At 51.9% G+C, this 12,264-nt stretch overlaps 1 protein-coding gene across 5 annotated transcripts; it reads left to right on the forward strand.

The window, feature by feature from the left end:
- Nucleotides 1-7,026: 7,026 nt before the first annotated feature.
- ZFP41 (ZFP41 zinc finger protein) lies at nucleotides 7,027-10,947 on the forward strand. Of its 5 annotated transcripts, none has more exons than XM_057736902.1 (3): nucleotides 7,027-7,541; nucleotides 7,671-9,278; nucleotides 10,133-10,947. In XM_057736902.1, the coding sequence occupies exon 3, from the start codon at nucleotides 10,351-10,353 to the stop codon at nucleotides 10,945-10,947; it is 597 nt and encodes a 198-aa protein (XP_057592885.1). In that variant the 5' UTR covers nucleotides 7,027-7,541; nucleotides 7,671-9,278; nucleotides 10,133-10,350. The 5 variants fall into 5 exon arrangements, with proteins under 5 accessions (XP_057592885.1, XP_057592886.1, XP_057592887.1 ...); XM_057736903.1 differs by having other exon boundaries at nucleotides 7,027-7,224; XM_057736904.1 differs by having other exon boundaries at nucleotides 7,027-9,278; nucleotides 10,171-10,947.
- The last annotated feature ends 1,317 nt before the right edge of the window (nucleotides 10,948-12,264 follow it).

Genomic DNA, 12,264 nt, shown 5'->3' on the forward strand with positions numbered 1-12,264 from the left:
AAAATCCACAACAGTAAGCAAAATGAAAACGGAGCAGAATTTTCAAAAATAAAAATAAAAAACCAAACCAAAAAAAAAAAAGCAAGAAAGGAAACTGAACTAAGGGTTGTGTATCCACTCAAAGTGTGATCTTGCAGGAGCTCAGGTATCCTGTACTTGTGAGCCCATCATGAGGGATGTTCCAGAAGTTTCATCCAACAGGAACTTAAGGGAAAAAAGACAGATGCTGTGATCACTTAATGCCCTGACCTTGGATCTAACATGAAAAAAAGTAAGTGGTAGGACTTCCCTGGTGGTCCAGCAGTTAAGACTCTGCGTTTCCACTGCCGTGGCCTGGGTTTACTCCCTGGTCGGGGAGCTAAGATCCCATAAGCCACACAGCATGGGAAAAAAAAAAAAGTGAGTGGAAGAACATGCTTGATATGTATTTTCTGTCCAAGTAGAAATAACGTAACTTCTAAAACGTGAGGAGGTGGGAGAGGAGGCGGGAAATCCCCCTGATTGTGTATCAGCAACAGTACAAGTTAAAGGTAATATTCAATCTAGGTGAGCACAGCTCTTTCTCGCTGAGCCAAGCTTGCCTCCCAGGTGCCATTGTGTGTCCTAGAATTCTCTTCTCCCCTGATGGCTCCCCACCCGAGGCCCCCACATCAGGACCCTGGCACCTTGTATGCAAGTGTCTGGGCCACAGCAGACAGGCAGCACCCCATCGAGAAGAAAGCCAATGTTCTGGAAGGTGAGTATTCTGAGCACGTGGCAGGGGCCTGGAGCAAAGGATGTTCTGGGAAAGCCTCCACGTCCCCCAGCTCTCCTCTTCACAGAGGCTGCCCCTGTGGAAAGAGGACCCCCTTCCTCCCGCATCCCCCAATGTTGCTTTACATATTTATAGGGTAGCTGGTGGAGGGGTGGGCAGGTCTGTCACAGCGGGGCTTCCTGGACGGGGAAACGGCCTCTGCCCAGAGGCCCATTACACACCAATGCTTTTGGCATCACCTGGAGTTCCTGGAGGACCAACTCAGCCACTAAAGAGGGGCTGGAGGGAGTCACCAGGGCCACCAGGAGGCCAAGCTTCATCTCTCCTCAGAGACAGGAAAATGCCTTTCTTTCTGCTGTGCTGCTTCTTGTCAGTCTCATTCTCTCTGTCCAGTCATCAGTTACCCAATAATATTGATTCTGCACCAGCTATGGGCTGGGACGTGTTTGGGGTCCTGGGGACACAAAGGTGAATATGGCAGGTGCTGATCCAAGTCACAGGCCACATGTAAGGTGTAGAGACAGACACACAAGGAGAACAACTCAACGTAAGTTTGTAAAGGTAGGACAGAGGCACACACTGAGGGCTGAACTGAGCAGAGTCTCGGAGGATAGGTCAGTCCAGTGCAGGAAGGCGGGAGCGTGTTCCAAGTGCAGAAAGGCGAGAGGGTGTTCCAGGTGCAGGGGAGCACTGGGCCTGAAGCCCAGGCCTTGCCGTAACGTGCGCTCCCTGCTAGGGCCTCGTGGAAGGGCAAGCAGGGGCGAGAGGACAGCCGCCAGGCTGGGGGAGGGCTGAGGTAAGGGGGCTTCTCAAGCCTGTAGAGGGAGCCCTCACACCTGGCGTGCGTGGGGCCAGCCCCTCCTAACTCCCCCCTTTTCCTCCTTCTCTGGATTTGCCTATGGCCCAACATAGCTTGCATTTCCTGAATTGCAATTCCTCTGGCTATTCCCAAATAAACTTGCTTCTGCTGGTGAAATACCTGGCTACTGTTATATTACTGCAGCTGACAGTAGCGACAAAGAGGGAGCAGAACTGAGCTGGGTCCTGAATATGCTGAGCTCGAGGTACCTGAAGCTCCAGCAAGGGGGACGTCCAGGAGACAGCTGGACAGCAAGCTAGGGACAGAGATGCAAGGGAGAAGGCTGTGTCTAGGTGGCCCCAGGGCCAAGTCCCCATTCACTGCACAGCGGAAAACAGCAAACATGGACACCCCCGAAGACTTGATCTTCTGGCATGGGAAGGGAAGAAGAACATAAACGATAATAAGGAAAGTAGAGTCGAGTCAAGATGGCGGAGTAGGAGGACATGCGCGCGCTCCCTCTTGCAAGAGCACCGGAATTACAACTAACTGCTGAACAATCATTGACAGGAAGACACTGGAACTCCCCAAAAAAGACACCCCACATCTGGAGACAAAGGAGAAGTCACAGTGAGATGGTAGGAGGGGCGCAACCACGATAAAATCAAATCCCATAGCCACTGGCTAGGCGACTCACAAGCTGGAAAACGGTTATATCGCAGGAGTCCACCCACTGGAGTGAGGGTTCTGAGCCCCATGTCAGGCTTCCCAACCTGGGGGTCCAGCAACAGGAGGAGGAATCCCCAGAGAATCAGATTTGAAGGCCAGCGGGATTTGACTGCAGGACCTCCACAGGACTGGGGGAAACAGAGTCTCCACTCTTGGAGGGCACACAAAAAGTAATGTGCACACCAGGACCCGGGGGAAACAGCAGTGACCCCATAGGAGACTGAACCAGACCTACCTGCTGGTGTTGGAGGGTTCCCTGCAGAGGTAGGGGGACAGCTGTGGCTCACCGAGGAGACAGGGGCACTGGTGGCAGGGGTTCTGGGAAGTGCTCATTGGTATGAGCCCTCCTGGAGTCCACCATTAGCCCCACCAAAGAGCCTGTAAGCTCCAGTGCTGGGTAGCCTCAGGCCAAACAATGGATGGGGGGGGGCTGGGGAGGGAGCACAGCCCCACCCATTGGCAGACAAGCAGATTAAAGTTTCACTGAGCTCTGCCCACCAAAGCAACACCCAGCCCTACCCACCACCAGTCCCTCCCACCAGGAAGCAAGCACAAGCCTCCTAGATAGCTTCCTCCACAAGAGGACAGACAGCAGAATCAAGCAGTAACAGCAGTATTTCTTTCTGTGGAACTGAAAACCACAGCCACAGAAAGATAGAAAAAATGAAAAGGCAGAGGACTTTCTACCAGATGAAGGGACAAGATAAAACACCAGAAAAACAACTAAATGAAGTGGAGATAGGCAACCTTCCAGAAAAAGAATTAAGAATAATGATAGTGAAGATGATCCAGGACTTTGAAAGAAGACTGGATGCAAAGATCAAAAAGATGCAAGAAAGTTTAACAAAGACTTAGAAGAATTAAAGAACAAACAAAGAGAGATAAGCAATACAATAACTGAAATGAAAAATACACTAGAAGGAAACAACAGCAGATTAACTGAGGCAGAAAAAACAAATAAGTGACCTGGAACACAGAATGGTGAAAATCACTGTTGCAGAAAAGGATAAAGAAAAAAGAATGAAAAGAAATGAAGACAGCCTAAGAGACCTCTGGGACAATGTTAAATGCACCAACATTTGCATTATAGGGGTCCCAGAAGGAGAAGAGAGAGAGAGAAAGGACCCGAGAAAATACTGGAAGAGATTATAGTTGAAAACTTCCCTAACATGGGAAAGGAAATAGCTACCCAAGTGCAGGAAGCACAGAGAGTCCCAGGAAGGATAAACCCAAGGAGAAACACGCCAAGACATATAGTAGTCAAATTGAGAAAAATTACAGACAAAGAAAAATTATTAAAAGCAACAAGGGAAAAACGACAAATAACATACAAGGGAAATCCCATCGGATTAACAGCTGATTTCTCAGCAGAAACTCTGCAAGCCAGAAGGGAGTGGCATGATATATTTCAAGTGATGAAAGGGAAGAATCTACAACCAAGAATACTCTACCCAGCAAGGATCTCATTCAGATTCGATGGAGAAATAAAAGCTTTACAGACAAGCAACAGCTAAGAGAATTCAGCACCACCACACCAGCCCTAAAACAAATGCTAAAGGAACTTCTCTAAGTGGAAAACATAAGAGAAGAAAAGGACCTGCAAAAACAAAAACAAAACAATTGAGAAAATGGTAATAGGAACATACATATCAATAATTACTTTGAATGTAAATGGACTAAATGCACCAACCAAAAGACACAGACTGGCTGAACGGATACAAAAACAAGACCCATATATATGCTGTCTACAAGAGACTCACTTCAGACCTAGGAACACGTACAGACTGAAAGTAAGGGGATAGAAAAAGATATTCCATGCAAATGGAAATCAAAAGAAAGCTGGAGTAGCGATACTCATATCAGATAAAATAGACTTTAAAATAAAAAATGTTGAGACAAGAAAGGACATTACATAATGATCAAGGGATCCATCCAAGAAGAGGAGATAACAATTACAAATATATATGCACCCAATATAGGAGCACCTCAATACATAAGGCAAATGCTAACAACTATGAAAGAGGAAATCGACAGGAACACAATCATAGTGGGGGACTTTAACACCCCACTTACACCAATGGACAGATCATCCACACAGAGAATTAATAAGGAAACACAGCTTTAAATGACACAATAAATTTAATAGATATCTATAGGACATTACATCAAAAAACAGCAGATTACACAGTCTTCTCAAGTGCACATTGAATATTCTCCAGGATAGACTTTGGGTCACAAATCAAGCCTTGGTAAATTTAAGAAAATTGAAATCATATCAAGCATGTTTTCCAACCACAATGCTATGAGATTAGAAATCAATTACAGGAAAAAAACTGTAAAAAACAAAAACACATGGAGGCTAAACAATATGCTACTAAATAACCAAGAGATCATTGAAGAAATCAAAGAGGAAATCAAAAAATACCTAGAGACAGATGACAATGAAAACACAACAATCCAAAACCTATGGGATGCAGCAAAGGCAGTTCTAAGAGGGAAGTTTATAGCGATACAATCCTACCTCAAGAAACAAGAAAAATCCCAAATAATCTAACCTTACACCTAAAGAAACTAGAGAAAGAAGAGCAAACAAAACCCAAAGTTAGTAGAAGGAGAGAAACCATAAAGATCAGAGCAGAAATAAATGAAATAGAAACAAAGAAAACAATAGCAAAAATCAATAAGACTAAAAGCTGGTTATTTGAGAAGATAAACAAAATTGATAAACCTCTAGCAAGACTCATCAAGAAAAAGAGGGAGAGGACTCAAATCAATAAAATTTGGAATGAAACAGGAGAAGTTACAACAGACACCGCAGAAATAAAAAGCACCATAAGAGATACCTACGAGCAACTATATGCCAATAAAATGGACAACCTGGATGAAATGGACAGATTCTTAGAAAAGTATAACCTTCCAAGACTGAATCAGGAAGACATACCTAATTCTAAGGCCAGATACTGTAAAACTCCTAGAGGAAAACATAGGAAGAATGTTCTATGACATAAATCACAGCAAGATCTTTTTTGACCTACCTCCTAGAGTAATGGAAATAAAAACAAAAATAAATAAGTGGAATCTAATGAAACCTAAAAGCTTCTGCACAGCAAAGGAAACTATAAGCAAGATGAAAAGACAACCCTCAGAATGGGAGAAAAGATTTACAAACGAATCAACAGACAAAGGATTAATCTCCAAAATATATAAACAGTTCATGCAGCTCAATATCAAAAAAACAAACAACCCAATCAACAAATGGGCAAAAGACCTACCTAGGCATTTCTCCAAAGAAGACATACGGATGGCCAAGGGGCACATGAAAAGCTGCTCAACATCACTAATTATTAGAGAAATGCAAATCAAAACGACAATGAGGTATCACCTCACACCGGTGAGAATGGGCATCATCAGAAAATCGACAAACAGTACATGCTGGAGAGGGTGTGGAGAAAAGGGAACGCTCTTGCACTGCTGGTGGGAATGTAAATTGATACAGCCACTGTGGAGAAGAGTATGGAGGTTCCTTGCAAAACTAAAAATAGAACTACCATATGACCCAGCAATCCCACTACTGGGCATATACCCAGGGAACACCATCATTCAAAAAGACACGTGCACTCCAATGTTCACTGCAGCACTATTTACAACAGCCAGGACATGGAAGCAACCTAAATGCCCATCAACAGATGAATGGATAAAGATGTGGTACATACATACAATGGAATATTACTCAGCTGTAAAAAGCAATGAAACTGGGACATTTGTAGAGACATGGACGGAGCTACAGACTGTCATACAGAGTGAAGTGAGTCAGAAAGAGAAAGACAAATATTGTATACTAACACATATGCGGAATACACAAAAACGGTGCACATCAACCGGTATGCAAGGCAGAAACAGAGAGACAGTGTACTGTGTGCCAAATGTATCTCAATAAAAGTTATTAAAATAATAATAATAAGGAAAGTACGCGGTATGTTAGCAAGCGGCCGGGTGGGGCCGGGGTGGAGGAAGGGGCAGGAAGCCGCGGCGCTGCAGGCCGTGGCCCCCGCCGTGTCCCGCCCGGGGGACCAGCACAGGGGTGGCGGGGGGGCCGCCCCAGCAGGCCGGGCCCGAGGCTCCCGCCGGCCGGGAAGGAGCAGGGCAGGGCCCCGCACCAGGGCAGGCGGGCAGCCTCCGGGACACACGGGCGGTCTCCCAGCGCCCAGGAGCGGCGGCCGCCCGGCCACGCAGCCCGCGGGAGACGAAGCCCGCGCCGGCCGCGCGCGGGGCAGCGGCGGCTCCCGCGGCTCCGTGGCCGCGGCCTTGGCCCGCTGGGGCTCCCGGCCCGGCCCCACGGGGCCCGCGACGACACCGGGACCGGCGGAGGCCGCGGAGCCCCCGAAGCCAACACCCGCAGGGCGGTCGGCGGCCCGGGGCCCCCTCCGGGAGGTGAGCGCCCAGCAGGCCGGACGTGGGGGCGCGCCCCGCCGACCGCTGCGGACAGGGGCCCCAGGCCGAGGGAGTGGCCGGCGCGGCGGAGCCCGGGCCACAGCGCCCGCCGCTTCCGAGGCGCTCAGACGCGCGGCCGGGGCGCAGCGCGCGAGCGAGGGAGCGCGCTGGGGGGAAGGGAGGGCACGGCACGGCACGAGCGGGGCGGGGGCCTCCGGCCGAGTGGGAGGAGCTGGCTCGGGGACGGAGTCCTCCGAGGCGCGCCACCGAGAGGCCGTGGCCTCGCCCCCTAGAGCGGCGCCGGAAACGGCCGGTCTGCGAGCCCCCTTTTCCTGCGGGCCGACCGGCGGGCGGTCGACTGAAATGAGAGGAAACCAGCGGCGGGGCGGAGCCCTCCGGGGCGTGCGACCGAGACGCCCAGGCCCTCGCCTCCTAGAGCGGCGCAGGAAGGGGCGGGGCCAGCGGCTGGCCCTTCCTGCCGGCGCAGAGGCGCGGCTGCTCGGCTGGACAGGTTCGCCAGGGTCGGCCGCGGGCATCTGCGGTGCGGCGGGGCTCGGAGACGAGGCGTCCCCTCCGGTCCGGGGACCCTGCGAGGGGCGCGCTCGCCCCGACCTCCATGCAGGATCTCACCGGGTCCCTCTGGCGTCTCGTGGGGCCCCCGCCCCGGGCAGTGGCCACCCCTCTTTCGGCTCTCGGGCGCCGCGGGGAGGAAGGCGAGGCGCGCTTGGACCCGCTCCGCGCGGATCGAGGCGAAGGAGTCCCCGAGCCCTCGGCTTCGACGCCGCTGCGGGCCCGCTTGTAGACCCGGGATCTACAGGCTGCTTGGGTGTACGTTTGCCCTTGGATCGCAAACCCACTAGCAATGTAGTCTGTCTCTGAGACCCAGGCTTCTGAGGGCGAGAGAGGTTACCAGGGGGTGTCCTGCTGCAGGTGGATACCCACAGCTTCATGTTACAGGACGCCTGGCCCAGAGAGTGAAGGAGCTACCCTGAAGTCGCACAGCAGGTGCCAGCGCCCCGGCCTTCAGGCCAGGGCTGTCGTCTGCTCTGGCATGGTGGATTGAGCTTTCTGCCCGGCTGCAGCAGTCACCAGGCCTACAGGCCTGTGCAGTGAGAAGACCAAGACGATGACCTCAGGCCTACTCCACTTTTAGTAATTATTTTATTTATTCCTTGGTGTGCACAGGATTTAGAGAAGTGAGTACGTCCAGTCTCCCATTAAGTACCTGCCAGCTTGAGTGAGGCAGACAAGACGATTGTCTAGAATGTTTCCTGAGCAGCAGTATGTGCAGCTCCAGCCGAGTAACTAGGGACTCAGGGGTGAAAAAGACAGGATCCTCGTCCTGAAGAACCCTCTCCTCATCGGGAGACTGCTACATCAGTGACAAGCCACACGTGGACTGACAGGAGTCCTAGTGGGGGAACAGTTCTTGGAGTACAGCCGACAGGTGTCAGGCTCAGTGGGTTCAAGGACCACTCCTCTCCATCAAGTGGGTCAGCATGGAGCCAAGATGAGTTTACGCCTGCCCTGGAGAGCTGCGGGCTAGGGGGTTGATGGCATTTTCCTGTTGGTTTTTGGTTTTCACCTGTTTCCTGCTAATGCTGGACCTCAGCCAGGCTCCAGCCTGGCTGACTGGGGCTGCGACCCTCTGCCCTGCTTCCACCTGCCTCCCCAGCAGAGGTGCCCAGTATTTGTGCATGCTTCCCTCAGCCTACATGGCCTCCCGTCTTTCTCAGTTCTGGCTCCCACCTGATGCTAAGAACTGCTTCCTTCCAGAAGCTACCTCCATTAGAGGTTTCAGAGAGTGACATTGGCCTGAATCCAAGTCAGGTGTATCTAAACGTTTTCATTTAGAAGAAACCAGACTCTCAAACTCCTGTCAAGATGGGAAACCTGTCCAGTCATTTTATGTGTTGCCTCTGTGCAATAGGAGAGCAAAGGAAAGCCCAAGTGCCCCCTCTGACTTAAAGGGAATTCAAAGGATTTATGCCTCAAAACATATGTCACTTGGAGTGTTATCACCCAGAGCACCTCATTTTGGCATGAGACAGCCTGTCAGAATGTGGACCTCCCAGTGGATCAGGAAACCAGCTCAGGCCACGCGAGGTCTTCTCAAGGATGAATTGAGGACTCAGAACACGATCTGCTTTCTTTGGAAAGTGCTCTCTCCTAGTCTTGTGGAGATTTCTTTTGCTAGCCATTAAAAAGCCTGAAGTTTGTCAAGGCTTTATCCTGGAATTCCGTTAGTTAGCACTGAGGAAAGAGGCAGGTCAAGGAAGCTCAGAAATAATACCAAAAAGAAATAGGTGAAGGTTCTCAGCGAGTGAAACATGAGCTGTGCTGGTGATGTTTCTACAAGCACCTGGGCCTGACCTGTCGCTGGGACCGACTTGTTCCTGTTTGAATTTGTGGTGAAATTGGAATGCTTTTAGATGGGCTTAGGGACAGGCAATGTCAGATTTTTTAGACAATGCAAGCAAGATGCTAGCTGATGGTTCCCTGGGGTTTCGGCCCTCAGTGGATGAGTCAGCTCCAGTTACGTGCCATGAAGAGAATGAGAGCCAGGTAAGGGAACCAGGGAGTGGGGTCAGGGAGGCCCCTCTGAGAAGGGCCCTCAGAACAGAGCTCTGAATGAGTGAGGAGCCAGCACCACCAACACCTGCTCTCAGGACCTGTTTCTGGGAGCAGCCAGGCGCTGAGGCAGGAAGGCCTGGGAATGTGTGGTGAACCTAAGGATGGCTGGGGGGTGGGGAAGTGCTGGGGCAGCAGTGTGAGGGGAGCCACTGGGGATTTGGGCAGAGATGTGATGGGGGTTCACCGGTTGCTGTGTGGAGGATGGACACAGGAGGGCCAGGGTGAGGCTGGGAGCAAGCTTCATCAGCTCGGAATCCAGGCTCCAGGTGATAGGAGGTACCTTCCATGAGGGTCTCATGTGGCTCCCGCAGCCTGTAGCTCCAAAAGCACATTGTCTGGTCCCAAATACAAGAAGTGGAGAAGGAGCAAGTAAAGGACGGGGAAAACTCCAGTTCGGGGACCACAGGGCAGTCACTGATGCACATGAATCCTACTGGACGCAGTGTGGAGGCACCATCCCCTAGCAGAGGAATAAGAACTCCTTGGTTAGCAGCTGAGTGGACAGTGATGCCATTTACCAAGATGAGGAAAACAGGGAAGAGTGAGGTTGGGGTTGGGGGGGTGGTGTTCTGGGAAATGAGTGCTCTGGTCGTGTCCAGCCTGAGACTCATTAGATGTCCGGGTGGGACACATGAGCTGGGAAGGGAAGGGGGCCATGTCCCCATGCCTCCCCACCCCCTTCCCTGCCCATCCTTCCCCTCGCAACTCAGTGCTCAAAGAGCTCACAACTGTGTTCCTCCCAGACGTTCATTTAATCTAACATCTGTGGTCTTGTTTCTCTCCAGCCCCAGAAGGGTTGGTGGCACGCTTCTCTTTGTTGCAGAGTTTCTGTTCCAGAAATTCAGTTACAAGCTTGGAAAAATAGAGTTGTATCTAAAGCAAGACCTTACTGAAGAAGTGGAGTTACAAAGAAATTCATAGGCTGGAGAATTTTGCTACTGGCCGTTCTCCTTGGCCCTTGCCAGCTTCCAGCAGGCCTTCCTCTTTCCTTGAAACAAGAAGGATGGAAAAGCTCACAGGCAAAAAAAAGAAAACACAGATCCCAGAGGAAGAAGTACATGTGCAGAAGGACAGTCCCAAGGGAGAGAAAGCATCTGGGGAAAAAAAGCCAAACCAGAGATCCACTTTGGCCAAAAAGCGCAGTAAGGAACCCAGCCTGAGTCCTGAGGATGAGGAGCACGTGTTTGAGGCCTTCGATGCTTCGTTTAAAGATGACTTTGAGGGGGTTCCTGTGTTCACTCCCTTCCAGAGGAAGAAGCCCTACAAATGTGTTGAATGTGGGCGTGTCTTTAAGCACAAGACGGATCACGTTCGCCACCAGAGAGTCCACACTGGAGAGAAGCCCTTCCAGTGCGCCCAGTGTGGGAAGACGTTCAGGCACAGCTCCGACGTGACCAAGCATCGGAGGATTCACACCGGAGAAAAGCCCTTTAAATGCAGTGAGTGTGGCAAAGCCTTTAACTGCGGTTCGAATCTCCTGAAACATCAGAAAACCCACACTGGAGAGAAACCGTACGAGTGTAAGGAATGTGGGAAGAGCTTTGCCTACAGCTCATGTCTCATTCGCCATCGGAAGCGTCACCCTCGGAAGAAGCACTGAGCATGGGGAAGCCATCCACCAGACCCGCAGCTTTGTGCCCGCGAGAACCATCCTGGCAGGCCTGCCCGGGGGTCCTTCTGCCCTGGCGTCTGATCAGGCTGAGGGTCCTGCCCTTACCAGGAAAACTGCCCCAGCCGGGTCAGTGAACACCCACATGTGACCGGAGACCTTTCTGGTCCAGAGAATCTCTGGGTCGAGATGCCACAATAACATGGAAGCTCCTCAGGGCTGTGATGCCAGGGCAGCAAGTGTGCAAGCTGCTGTGCCCGCGGGGAGTGGGGGGGGCAGGCTTCAGACTGGAGCGCAACCCCGCGCCTCCTGCTGCCGCCGCTGCCTGCAGCTCCCACGCTGGCTTCAGCCCTCCCACCAGCTCCTTTGAAGACTGGTCTGCAGACCCTTGGCCCACTGGGTCCCGAGTCCGTCTCCATGCAGCCGGGCAGGAGGCCTGTGACCCTGAGTCGGGTGGCAGCGCTTCTGCAGTGAGCACCAGGGCTCCCACTTTCCCCCCGGCTGGCTGTGGTGGCGGTGCCGTGCTTCGTCCTGTGCCTTCCCTCCTCGGCTGGAGCACCACACCTTGAACTCGGCCCCCTTCCCCAGGAACCAGACTCCCTGGGTGTCCTCCCGGCTCAGCCACCATCCCAGCTGAGCATCCTGACTTACAGGTGGACCACTTGGGACACTAAATGCTGCCACCGTGGGAGCTTCCTGCCCAGCCACGTGGGGCCCCGGGATGTTGGTGGCAGCTTGGATCCACCCTTTGCCTCACGCAGCCTTTCAGACACGAGACGGTGGGCCTACCCCCGAGGGCCAGCTCTCCGTGCAGGTCAGTTCCACTTCTCCGTGCCTGGCCCCCAAGTTCCGTTCTACCTCTGTCACATCCACATGCTGTGCCCACCCTTGGTTTCCCTCCAGGAGTGGTCTGGATGGGCCTCCATGCTCTCCTGGGCAGGGGTGTGGGTTATCCCAGAATTTCCACACAGTGTAAGAGGGCAAGGTGAGGTAATAGGGGGTAATAGGGCTTTTTATCAGGAAAATGTTGATACCTACATTTTCAGCTGTTTGGATCCAGAAAACTAATAATGACCTTGGTCTTGGGGGCTCCCCCATCAGGAGACAGGAGAGAGTGCTCCCAGTGAGAACGTCTCTCCAGATTAACATTTTTACTCTTGTTCTCCCTAAAAGCTACGACATCATAACAGCTCTACCTGAGCAGGGCCCCTCCACTCCACAGCTCAGCTAGCCGTCCTTCTACACCAACAGCCCAGCCCCAGGTGTGACCCTGCTGTCACAGTCCCGGAACTGGAGGTGTCATGAGGC

Source organism: Hippopotamus amphibius, chromosome 5 (genome assembly GCF_030028045.1).
Source record: "Hippopotamus amphibius kiboko isolate mHipAmp2 chromosome 5, mHipAmp2.hap2, whole genome shotgun sequence".
Classification (NCBI taxonomy): Eukaryota; Metazoa; Chordata; class Mammalia; order Artiodactyla; family Hippopotamidae; genus Hippopotamus; species Hippopotamus amphibius.

Excerpts from the sequence above, each read along its gene's own strand:
- ZFP41 (XM_057736904.1), top strand. The coding sequence starts at position 10,351 with ATGGAAAAGCTCACAGGCAAAAAAAAGAAAACACAGATCCCAGAGGAA.